The 12,902-nt window shown below is 44.1% G+C and overlaps 1 protein-coding gene across 2 annotated transcripts in view; it reads left to right on the top strand.

Moving 5' to 3' along the window:
* Window positions 1-3,770: 3,770 nt before the first annotated feature.
* The window catches only part of FAM151A (family with sequence similarity 151 member A), a 42,289-nt gene continuing 33,157 nt past the window's right edge, over window positions 3,771-12,902 (top strand). Inside the window, exons 1-3 of one of the 2 annotated variants that reach the window (XM_044302207.1) lie at window positions 3,771-4,300; window positions 6,278-6,418; window positions 10,368-10,517. In XM_044302207.1, coding sequence (XP_044158142.1) covers window positions 4,186-4,300; window positions 6,278-6,418; window positions 10,368-10,517 — 406 coding nt within the window. In that variant the 5' untranslated portion in view covers window positions 3,771-4,185. The remainder of the gene's footprint in view (window positions 4,301-6,277; window positions 6,419-10,367; window positions 10,518-12,902) is intronic. The other variant, XM_044302208.1, reaches the window with a different exon arrangement.

Consider the following 12,902-nt stretch of genomic DNA (forward strand, 5'->3'; position numbering starts at 1 on the left):
TTTGCTCTCCCTGCTTCCACTTCTCCTTCCTGTGGCTTCTTGATTGACTATGGTTTATGCAAATAAAAAAATTCAAAAAGGGAGTTTTTAGTTTTTTGTAAAACATAATAAGGATTATGTGTCAGGTGGACATGCGCATATATGATATTTTCTGAGGTTGATTGAGAGCCGTAGCCCTGTTCCTGTTACTAACATCAGTCATTAGTAATATGATCTACATTACACCCCACATCATTCTCTGGTTGGATTTGAATGCCTTTAACAAAAGCGCCATCATTATTGTATAGCAGCACAAAATATATACTTGCACACCTTTATGGCTAGTAAGCTTTTGTTTTGGATGTACAGGTGAAACTCGTATTAGAATATCGTGCAAAGTTCATTTATTTCAGTAATGCAACTTAAAAGGTGAAACTAACACATGAGACTCATTACATGGAAAGCGAGATTTTTCAAGCCTTTATTTGTTATAATTTGGATGATTATGGCTTATAGCTTATGAAACCCCAAAGTCACAATCTCAGGTCCCCTTTGCTCAGGGGGTATGGATTAATTAGCTGACCAGAGTGTGACATTTTGAGCCTAGAATATTGAACCTTTTCACAAAATCCTAATTTTAAGCTGCATTAATGCAATTCCTTTTAAATTGCATTACTGAAATAAATGGACTTTTGCACGATATTCAAATTTTTTGAGTTTCACTTGTATTTTCAAAAAGATATTTCATTAAAGGGAATCTATCATCAGATACCTTGATATAAATCCATCTGCCATTGGAGATGTGCACTGGTCTCCATGTTATAATACTTTTGGTCCCATCCTTAACTGTGCCCCCAATTTGAAGAAATCAGCCTTTTACTTAGATTTTATGCAAATTAGCTCCCGGGTGCAACACGGGTGTTGCTGTTGCACCCATAGGCTCTGCTCATTCTGTTCCCGGCCATGCTGGGTTCAGACAGTGAAGACGTTCTCATGCCCGGCCCTGAAGCCTCAGTGCAGCGGCTTCGGCCCCAGTGCAGTACATTGATGGAGATTGCTGGGCAGATGGGTACAATGGCAACTTCCTCGTTGCACCCAGGAGCTAATCTTCATTAAAATAAACGGCTTGGGGCGTGTCCTGACTATGGCGGAGTGAACACGCATCTCAGAGAGCTCCTGCCATGAGATTGATTTAGCAAGCGTTCTTAGCTCACCGGTGCCTGGCTTTTGGGCTCAGATGGTTTGGACGAGAAGGGGTTCGACAGCCGGTCCCCCTAGAACTCCCACAGAAGTGAGACGCACGGGCATCCAGCAGTTTTTTGCTTCGGAGGGGCAGAAGGTAACAGGCCGCGACTCCTGCGTGGCTGCTCTCCCACAAGCAGCACGAGAACTTAATATCGCAGCGCCCCCTTACTAAGCCCGAGGCCTGCTGAAGACGATTTGCACCTCAACATGCACCAGTCTGTCGCCTGCCACAGGTCGGAAGAAGGGCTCACCGCCGCCTCCCCGGGCCCATGCTATGAACGGAGGAGACACGAGGTACGTGCCATCTTGCCAGGCCGCACTAGATCCTGTGCAGCTGACACAAGCGTCGGGGCCTCTGCTTTCGCAAGCCCCAACCCAGTCCTCTCTACAAACAGAGCTTCCAAGAATAGGACATTTTCTATCTTTTTCCAGAGCTGCGGAACGGACACACAGTGTGCTGCCCGCATCTTTTGCGGCCTCATAGAAATGAATGGGTCCGCATCCGATCCACAAAATCAAATCGTGCGCATGGGGCCTATTTGAGAAAACCAGTCGGATGACTAGTGATCCCTCTTCCAGTTGTCCTGACTTATTACTACTGTTCATACCATAACCTGGATGAATGGGAACCTTCGCAGACACGATGGACACCATTCACTTATGATGGAGTCTGTCGCGGTTTCGGAAACTATATAGCTGCATGCAGAGTGCCAAAATCTGCAACAGAGCCTGCCCCCTATGGCTGAGACCACTGTCTTACTGCTCCATTCCTCCATTGTGGAAAGGTGTGATCCCCTGAGACATGACAGGACTTTTCAGGAGGTCAAATCCTAACTTTAAATTTTTTATTTTTTTTTCCCTCTCCATGGATCCTTCCCTTCACCCTGCAGTTGCTTTACCAGTTGGAGATGGACAGGAGGACTACACTGGATCTATAAAGGCTTTCCAGTGGTTCCATCCCCTGATCTTAGCATTATATTTTATCAGTGATCAGTATATATAATATACCTCCCATGTAACTAAAATGTCTACAGCATCCATAATCATAGCCGTCTGTTTTTATATTTCTGCTTTGGCTCCTGTTTATGCCGGTTCGGTTATTAAACCATTGAATCCTGACAGATCTCATTGAATTTAAAGGGAACCTGGATGAGCTGCTAGATCACCGCTAGCACAACCGCAATATTCAGTCCCCATAGCTCTGTGTGCTTTTATTGTCTCAAAAAAAGTATTTGATAGACAAATTAACCTTAGATGTGTCCTGTCCCTGGGATGAGTCCAGCGTGAAGGAGCCCAGCGCCGCCCCCGCATCCTCCGAATCTCCTCCTTGCTCCCCGAAGTCACAGAGATAGAGCGCCGTAATCTTGCGATGCGCGAGCTAGCGCATGCGCGCAGTGTCGGCATAGTGTTCCTTTCCTGTGCTGGCATCAGCTTCAGGGAAAGAACTGCGCCTGCGCTAGCTCGCGCATCCCGAGATTACAGCGCTCTAGCTTTGTGACGGAGAAGGAGGAGATTCGGAGGATGCGGCGCGGTGCTGGGCTCAGAGTCAGAGAGCGCTGGACTCCTCTCTTAAGCATGGAGGAGACAGGACTCCTCTAAGGTTCATTTACATATCTATAAAATAGGTTTTTTTTACAAAATAAAAGCACACAGAGCTATGGGGACTGTGTATTGCGGATGTGCTAGCGGCCATCTAGCAACCCATGTCCTCAGCTCTATTCACAAAATCCAGGTGACAGGTTCCCTTTAATAGGGCCTGTTTGGATTTTCGGTACATTTGACTGCAAGAATAGCATGGAGGACCTCCGTATACTTAGTGTAGTGAGCTCCTTACTACAGCGCTGCTCCCATTGAAGTCAATGGCTGCAGCGATGAGCTCTGTCCACTACACAGTTGATGGAGCTGCACCCAAACAGCTGATTGGCGGGAGCGGGGCGTCGGACCCGGCCTGTCCTGAGGATAGGCCATCACAATAAAAGCTGGACAACCCCCTTTAAAAGGTTGAACAGAGAAAGCCGTCAAAGGGCCCTCTGATGGATTCCGCTGTGAATGGGACTGGGCAGCCTGCATTGTGTGTGAACACATTCAGGCTGCAGAAGACAAACGGTTGTGAATCTTTAATGAAAACCAATTATAAAAATGATTTTTATCATGTAATTGGCACAGTTGAATAAAAAAAAAAATGCAAAGGTGTCAGTAGTCTTTAAGCTGTCCATACATCTTCTGTAGCGTTTTTTTCCCGAAAGTTGTTCCTCATGACAGACATGCGTGCTAGGCTCATGTGCTCCCAAGTTGCTTTCTCTGTTAGATCTGTGGATCTCACCAGAGGAACGTATAAGGTTTGACGGGATCCACTTCTGTTTTTATATGGCTTATTATATCGGTCCGTTTTATATTGTCTTTATATAAAACAAACACAAAAGCTATTAAGAGGGGGAGGGTGATGTGCGGCCAGTACAAGCTGTAATGACCCTCAGTTTCCTATTAACGCAGCAGAGTTACTGAGCTGTGATTTCGCTTAGTCAGAAACTTGTGTAATTGCATATGGAGCGAGGAGAAAAGGGACCCAACCGTTGGGTGTCTAAGGTTAGGTGTAATAATACTTAGAGAAACTCGCTCAGTAGATATGATCCTCAGACCACAGCTCCAGCTATTGTCGGTAATCTCCCCGGATTCCTTTCTACTTGCGTGAAAGAATTTCAGCAGCACAAGGTCCAAGTGCATTGTTCTCGCAGTGCAACCTGTAATTTCAGCCAGAACAAAGGGGTCTTGGGGCCCCCTCTCCGTAACGTGAGAAGACGTCTTCTTACTGAAAGAGGCAGAACCGCTTTTGTGGGCTCGGATAAAGGATGTGGAGCTGAGAAGAGGCACTTCTAACCAGAAGGAGGACTGGCCATTCTCACCAGGATTTGAGGGCCATCTCACAGCTCCATTGGAAAGGTTTTTGGTGGGGGTAACAGGATGAAGCGTTTCACATTGTCTGACCTAAGGACGGTCGCGGGCGTCTGTGTATTTCTAGGGGTGTGCGTCGCCATCGCTGCACTCTGTCTGACCCTGGGACAACCTCGGAAAAAAGGTAGGGAATAAGATGCCCTGGTTAAAATCTTACGACGTGCATTAAAATCCATCAGGCTGTACAGATTCCAATCTGGACCATGGGCAAATAGTATATATTCTGCCTAATTTCATTTCTGGCATGATGCCAGCATCTGAAGCACAGGTCAGAAGAGCTAGAAGTTTAGACGGCTTCCTTTATGGAAAAACTTTTACAAAGATAAAAAACAGTAGTAAGTTTAAAGATTCTAAAGAATAGAACGGATTTCTGTTATCACTAGTCCACCAACAGATGATCCATATTTACTAAAATACTCCTAGAAGACCATTAGGGCACGGCCACACCATCAGGAAGCCAAAAACCAGGAGTGGGTCATAAAAGGAGAGAAAGTATAAAGGACAGATACAACTTCTCTTTTTTGGAATTCACTCCTTGAAGTATAGAAGGAAAATAACGGAAGTGCTGGATTTGGCAAATGACAGAAAGGAACGGAGCCTAACAGATCCCTTTGACTATAATGGGATACATTAGGTTTCTGTCCGGGAGAACATATTTTTTTTTTTTAGCAAGAAAAGCCTAATGCTGGCCTCATACAGTCACAGATTCTTGTGTCATCTGAATGTTAACAATGCTGTATTTCCTTCTATATTTTTTTTTTTAGGCCATAATATAGATCTGTAATGCAATACACATAGACTGCTATGGGCTTATAGCTCTTTATGCCACTAATTCTATAGGAAATCTGAAAAAAGAATTATCCTAAATTACTACTACTCTAAAGTCATAGGTCGCTCCAGTTCTAACGCTATTGGCCATGATTTTAGAGATTTTTGTAGAGCGTCTTCACATGCAGACTAAGGCCTCATGCACACGACCGTTGTTGTGTTCCGTTCTGCGCTAAGGGGTTAAAGAGATTTTTGTAGAGCGTCTTCACATGCAGATTTAGTTGCAGAAAATTTCTGCAACAAAAAATCTGTAACATTCCTCTGAAGGGGGCTTGAAGAAATCCAGATGCTTCCTTCCAAACTATCCTGTTCAGATGACTGGAGTTCACGTATCCAAAGTTTTTTTTACAACAAAATCTGCCGTGTGTGAAAGGATCCTTAGGCCAGACACACATGAGCGAGTTCAATGTGAGAAACTTGCAGAGTGTCAGTGAGAGGTCCCGTTCTGACCCCTGCTCCTCTTACAGGATCACACAGCTGCTATAATGATTTATGTCCCTGTGAGACCTGTATCTTTAGTACTACACTGACAGCATTATGTCAGTGTAAGGGTACTTTCACACTAGCGTTTTTGTTTTCCCATATTGAGTTCCGTCACAGGAGCTCAATACCGGAAAAGAACTGATCAGTTTTATCCTAATGCAATCTGATTGGAGAGCAATCCGTTCAGGATGCATCAGTTCAGTCCCTCTTACGTTTTTTGGACGGAGAAAATACTGCAGAATGCTGCAGTTTTCTCTCCGGCCAAAAATACTGATCACTTGCCGGAATGCCAGATCCGGCATTAATTTACATTGAAGTGTATTAATGCCGGATCCGGCATTAAGTGTTCCAGCAAAACGGATCCGGCTTTCAGGTCTGTGCATGCTCAGACCTTTAAAAATGCAAAAATTAATTAATACCGGATCCGTTTTTCCGGATGACACCGGAGAGACTGATCCGGTATTTCAATGCATTTGTCAGACAGATCCGCAGACAACCCCTTTAATGGATGGGTTCTTTTCTTCTGAAGCAGGCATGCTCAACCTGCGGCCCTCCAGCTGTTGCAAAACTACAACTCCCAGCATGCCTGAACAACCTATAGCCATCAGCTTACAGCAGGGCATTGTGGGAGTTGTAGTTTTACAACAGCTGGAGGGCCGCAGGTTGAGCATGCCTGTTCTGAAGGATCGAATGGTTGATTACCAGCACCGACAAGACAAACCTCTGCAGAATCCCTTGCTAGTCACTATTGTAAACCTCCCTCAGATCACCCGCCCCTTATCTTTTTCAGATTCAAAGCCTGCTTTCTCCAGCGGAGGAGACATGCTGGACTATCTGAAGTTACAAGGAGAAATTGCAACCCGTGATGGACTACTTGTCAGCTGGTATCACGGTGCAAACAACAAGAGTCAGACGCAAGAAGCACTGAAGAGTAATGCGTCTTCCATTACTGATCGCTGCTTATTAGAACAATCAAGGCTTGGCTTAGAACGTACAAATTCCTTTAATCCGGAACCTGTCACTTAGGGCTCATGCACACAAACGTATTTTTTGTCCGTGTCCATTCTGATGTTTTTGTTTGCGGCCTGTATGCGTAACCATTCACTTCAATGGGTCCGCAAAAAAAAAAAAACTGTGCATTCAGTTTCCGTATGTCCACATGGCTGTTCCCGAAAAAAGATAGAACATGTCCTATTCTTGTCCGTTTTGCGGACAAGGATAGACATTGCAATGCATCCGCAAAAAAAAACAAAAAACGGATACAGTATGGATGTTAGACGGACGTCATCCATATTTTTTGCCAATCCGTCCTTTACGGACCGCAAAATAAATCTGATCGTGTGCATGAGCCCTAATTCTGGATTACATCATACTTCACTTGCGAAGGAAAGCAAATCCCCTGAAAGGCGAACTAAAAGTGAATCCTAACATAAAATATCAGACGTTCTGGAACAGCAGATGCTGGATTAAAGGAATTTTACTGTATCTGTGTTAGGGCTCATGCACACAACCGTATGTATTTTGCGGTGTGCAAAAGACGGATCTGCAAACAATACAGATGACGTCTGGGTGACATCCGTATTGCATCCGTTGTAACAATGCCTGTCCTTGTCCGCAAAACGGACAAAAATAGGCCATGCGGATATGCGGAAATGAAATGCACACTTTTTTTTTTTGCCTTTTAGTTCGCCTTTCAGGGGATTTGCTTTCCTTCGCAAGTGAAGTATAATGTATTTTTCCTGTTATCCAGAATAAGGGCTCATTCATATTTATTTTGTGGTTCGTAAAAGACGGATCGGCAAAAAATACGGATGACGTCTGTGTAACATCTGTACTGCATCATTTATTTATTTTTATTTTTTCCGGATGCGTTACAATTAGGGATGAATCATCAGAAGTCGATTCGCATAAAACTTTGTTCTAATACTGTACGGAGCAGGCGCTCCGTACAGTATTAGAATGTATTGGCTCCGATGAGCCGAAGTTATTGCTTTGCGAAGTCTCGCGAGACTTTGCACAATAACTTAATAAATTAATTTGTACTGTAAAAAAACATTTCCCGAACTTGGGTTTGGTTCTAAGTGTTTTTTTACAGTAGAAATTCATTTATGAAGTTATTGCAATAACTTCGGCTCATCGGAGCCAATACATTCTAATACTGTACGGAGCTCCTGCTCCGTACAGTATTAGGCCTCTTTCACACGAACGTATTTTCTTTCCGTGTCCGTTCTGTATTTTTTGTGGAACATATACGGGACCATGCGTTTCAATGAGTCCGCAAAAAAAACTGAAGTTACTCCGTGTGCATTCAGTTTCCGTATGTCCGTATTTCCGTTCTGCAAAAAAAATAGAACATGTCCAATTATTGTCCGCATTATGGACAAGGATAGGACTGTTCTATTAGGGACCAGCTGTTCAGTGCCGCAAAATACGGAATGCACACGGATGTCATCAATAGTTTTTTGCGGACCGCAAAATACATACTGTCGTGTGCAAGAGGCCTGAGAATGAAGTTTTATGCGAATCGACTTCGGATGTTTAATCCAAAGTTGATTCGCTCATCCCTAATTACAATGTCTATCCTTGTCTGCAAAACGGACAAGAATAGGACATGTTCTATCTTTTTTCGGAACAGCCATGTGGACATATACGGAAACTGAATGCACACTGAGTCATTTCCATTTTTTTGTTGCGGACCCATTGAAGTGAATGGTTCTGCCTACAGGCCGCAAAAAAAAACAACGGAATGGATACAGAAAAAAAATACGTTTGTGTGCATGAGCCCTTAGTTCCTGGGTCCAGTGGGGCTATAGGCTCACGTAGGGGGACGAGGCATGATGGGAATATTGTATTCACTGCCTGTAACTGAATAACAATGGGAACGGAAGGAAAAAAATAAGACAATGGAGGGGAGGTCATAATTGTGATGTTATATAATAGATGCTTTTCCTGCTGTGGGTGGCTATGGGATGACCTGGATTTGCCTTTCTATTAATTTTAACCCTTCAGTAATACTAGCCTTTAACAGGTGTCTAGATGCCATTGTGAGCCCCAGTGCATTGTGGTTTGCGTGCATTCAGCTGTTTTATCTGATTTACAAAAGAATTTATTGGCCATGAATCCTCTATTGTAATCTGCGGTAACATGACCCGCCACCGTATACACGCAGATTGCATCAACTGCTCGATTCCTAGATAGTCTTCTGATGAATTATAAACTGTGCTAAAAAGTTGTACTCCTATACATCCTTTATGTCACCTAAACTTGTAAATACGGGTCTACTCTGTAGTAAAGCCCTGATCTGTCCCCTCTCCTGACATGTCTGTTGTAGTAACTACTTGCACCCCCACGTAGTAACAATTCTGGGGCATCTAATCTTATGACTCTATATTGAACCATTCCTTTATTATTCCTTCTAGAAGTTATGAATTAATTGCTAGTAGTTTGCAATGAAGGTACAGATGGGTGTTACCAGTCTGACACTATTCAATCAGTGCTGACTGTGCAGGTGTCACGATCAGTGTGGGGGGGGGGGGGGGCAGTAACTGGGCCTGGAAACTAGGGAAGAAACAGGTCACCTCCTAGACAACCCTAATCCGGGCCCTGACTACCCATCAATATGAATAGAACTTGAAGGTAGGAATATTCATATGCAGGATACCTAGGCCCTGATTTCCCTATAAGGCCCTGGAATAAGTTAAGGACCAAAAACAACCCATTCCTCCCTAGATGGACGAATGGAAGTCTCTGTCTCAGGCCCAGATACAACAACAGGGAATATAACAAATACAAACAAACGCGGCACACAACGTCTGTAGAGATTGAAGAACAGGAACACCAGCTCAGCCAAACCCCAAATGAAGCTATCTTCCGCATAGTCAGAAGGGTGGGATCAGACTATAAAGGGTGTAGAAGTGATGACCACTGAGCAACAGCTGAGAAAAGGGAAGAGGTCATTAACCCTATTAACACTGAATAAAGAGAATTCAAGGAGGCTGTTAGATTTCTCCACGCTCAGCCAGTTTCTCTGATCTCCTGACACTAGTCACCTGAGGGACCATGACAGCAGGGACACAACTGGTAGCATCCATCCGGACTTTCATTGCAAACGGCTAGCGATTCATTTATAACTTCTAACAGGAATATTAAAGGAACGGCACAACATAGTCATAATATGTAATAAAATGGCTTGGTCACTAAGGGGTTAAAGGGCATGTTCACCTCGACTTTTCACATTTTATGTATAGATTATGTATATTCCACGTAAAAAAAATTGAGTAACTTTTCCTTACTTTCTACTAATGCTAAATGGGCCATTTACACCGGTCAGCGGGAACAAATATCCAGAGGAATGTCTGTTCCTGATCATCACAGACAAAGTGAGCAAATGCACACGAGATCCCAAATGATTCCAAAATAAGGCCTCATGCACACGGCAGTTGTGTTCTGCATCCGCAAATTGTGCGTCCATCCCCAAAAAAACGGAAGCGGCATTCGTTTTTTTTGAAGGATCCGTTTATACCACAGATCCCTAATAAATGCCTATCCTTGTCCGCAAATGTTAAAAAAAAAAAAAGTAGGACATGCACTATTTTTTTTTGCTGAAGGGAAACACGGACAACAGACGCGGAACACAAACGGATGAACTATCAGCATTTTTTTGCTGACCTATTGAAATGAATGGGCCCCCATCCTATCTGCAAAAAAATAAACGGAACGAAGGCCGAGAAAAACAACTGTCGTGTGCATGAGGCCTAAGAACTGTGGTTCCAGTTTATTCCTTGGAAATGGGAGCCTTTGGACGTTTGCCCAGTTTGCTATTTCCTAAAGCCATCCCTGAAGGAGTATCACACGAGGTGACTGTATGTATGATTCCACAGGTGGTGTCATGGTCTTAGAGGCGGATGTCAACGTGGAAGGACATTTAACCCCGAACGAGACAAATATTCCTATTATGGCTCACCCACCCGCTGTATATAGTGACAACACCCTGCAAGAATGGCTGAATACCGTCCTCCACTCTTCAAGAGGTACCGATACATTCTGAAAAGATCATATTGAGAAGCTTCTAGCCTTAAAGGGCTTCTGTCACCCCCAAAACACAATATTTTTTGGGGGGCTTGTTAAAATCCTTATTTCACGACTATTCCCTATATAGGGCTCTTACCTTTGTAAATCGAATTGTTTCCTTAAAAATCTATCTTTTAAAATATGCAAATCACTTCACTATCAGCAAGTAGGGCGTCTACTTGCTGGTAGCCGCCGCAAGAAAACGCCCCCTCCTCCTGTTGATTGACAGGGCCAGCGAACGATCTCCTCCTCCGGCTGGCCCTGTCAGCAGGCCCTGTCAGCGCCTGCGCTGAATGAAGACAGGCGTGGGATTTGAAATGCTGACAGGGCCAGCCGGAGGAGGAGAGCGTTCGCTGGCCCTGTCAATCAACAGGAGGAGGGGGCGGTTTTTTGCGGCAGCTACCAGCAAGTAGACGCCCTACTTGCTGGTAGTGAAGTGATTTGCATATTTTAAAAGATCAATTTTTAAGGAAACGAAGCCACAGACAAAGGTAAGAGCCCTATATAGGGAATAGTCGTTAAATAAGGATTTTAACAAGCCCAAAAAAATAATTGTGTTTTGGGGGGGTGACAGAAGCCCTTTAAAGGGGTTGTCTCACTTCAGCAAATGGCATTTATCATGTAGAGGAAGTTAATACAAAGCGCTTACTAATGTATTATGATTGTCCATATTGCCTCCTTTGCTGGCTGGATTTGTTTTTCCATCACATTATACACTGCTCGTTTCTAGGGGTTACGACCACCCTGCAGTCCAGCAGCGGTGGTCGTGCCTGCACACTATAGGAAAAAGTACCATCCTATGCTCATTCCTGCGGTCACAAGCACCAGAGAGGCCATCACTTTTTCCTGTAGTGTGCAAGCACGACCACCGCTGCTGGATTGCAGGGTGGTCGTAACCATGGAAACAAGAAGTGTATAACGCGATAGAAAAATGCATTGAGACAGCCCCTTTAACCTGAACTTTAGGCCACAACACAGGTTGGCTTCCAATATATATGTTATTATACATACATGTATGTGCTTCAGGGCTGAAGGAAGCCCTTTGTGGGGTGTGCTACATATACAGAGATGTTTTCATCTGCGCATGGGGAGAAGCAGCAGCGGCGGTGCAGGGAGCGGGGAGCTAGGTAAGTATATTCATTGTGAGGGGCCCGGCATATGGGGGGGCATTTTATAGTCTTGGATAACCCCTTTAAGCTGAACACAGAGGCCCAGATTTACTAAGGGTGCAAATTAGCGCATTTTGGCCGCTTTCAGATGAGCACCGTCCTGAACTTCCAGCACTGACACAGGGTCGCATTTATTCATATGGATTTATGACTTTATGTAACCCTTACAGTTCTAGAATGTATTGAATAACACTGACAGTGTTCTGGTTCTGACAAAGCTGCCAGTTTGATTTGATGTACTGCTCCAAATTAATTAAGATACGTGCACGGAGAGATCAGACAGACAACTCACTACATGGAGTTAATCAGTATCTCTGGTTTATTTCTGAGAAAACAGACAATACATAGTTTTCACGAGAGGAGGGAGTGAGGGGGGTGAAAGATAAAGTATATATTTTCTATTGGCTATGAACTCTCTACTTTTCTGTAACCTTGACGGCCAGAGGAAATTCCTCCTCACTCCCCCACTTGTTCCTGGGTGAAACCGTTACTTCTTTCTTTCTTTGTAACTGCTTGCTTGAGCTGAACGGAAACCACAAAGAAACACATGATAAAAACACAAAGTAAGATTCTAGTTTATAGGTGTAGGCTGAATGTCTGGCCGCCATCTTAGCTCAACAAGCAAGTATCCATTTTGTATCAATAGTCCATAACAGTCCCCCCTTGGAGACTTGATTGTAGACTTTCCCTTCGCCTAGCGAATCCCCTGGGCATACCATTCGTATCCTCTTCACCCGCAGTGGCGACAACCTACCCCTTATAGGTAGGCTCCCGGTTGCTCGGACTTGTGGTAATACCCTGGGATTCATCTCACCCTATCTCAGCCAGGCATCATTGTGAGGAGGGGGAGCTGTGTTGAACGATGTTTCCTTCTGTCCTTCCTCATCGTAGAGGAGCATAATAGGTCGTTCATCAGTTTTCTTCATTCTTTTTGAAAAGCGGGTCACACAAATAAGAACGAGCTTAATCACTACATATATCACCAATATTATTAGGGCTACCTGCAATATTACTTGGACAATTCCCATGAGCCAACCCCCAATACATTTGAACCAATTATTGGGGTTAAGGGAAGAGAAGGTATCAGACCACCATGTATCTTTACCAGCTTTATGTGCGTCCAGCCATTTATCTCTTAAATCCGCCATCTTCTCTATACCCACCTTAACTTGCAAA

Source organism: Bufo gargarizans, chromosome 7, assembly GCF_014858855.1.
Source record: "Bufo gargarizans isolate SCDJY-AF-19 chromosome 7, ASM1485885v1, whole genome shotgun sequence".
NCBI lineage: Eukaryota > Metazoa > Chordata > Amphibia > Anura > Bufonidae > Bufo > Bufo gargarizans.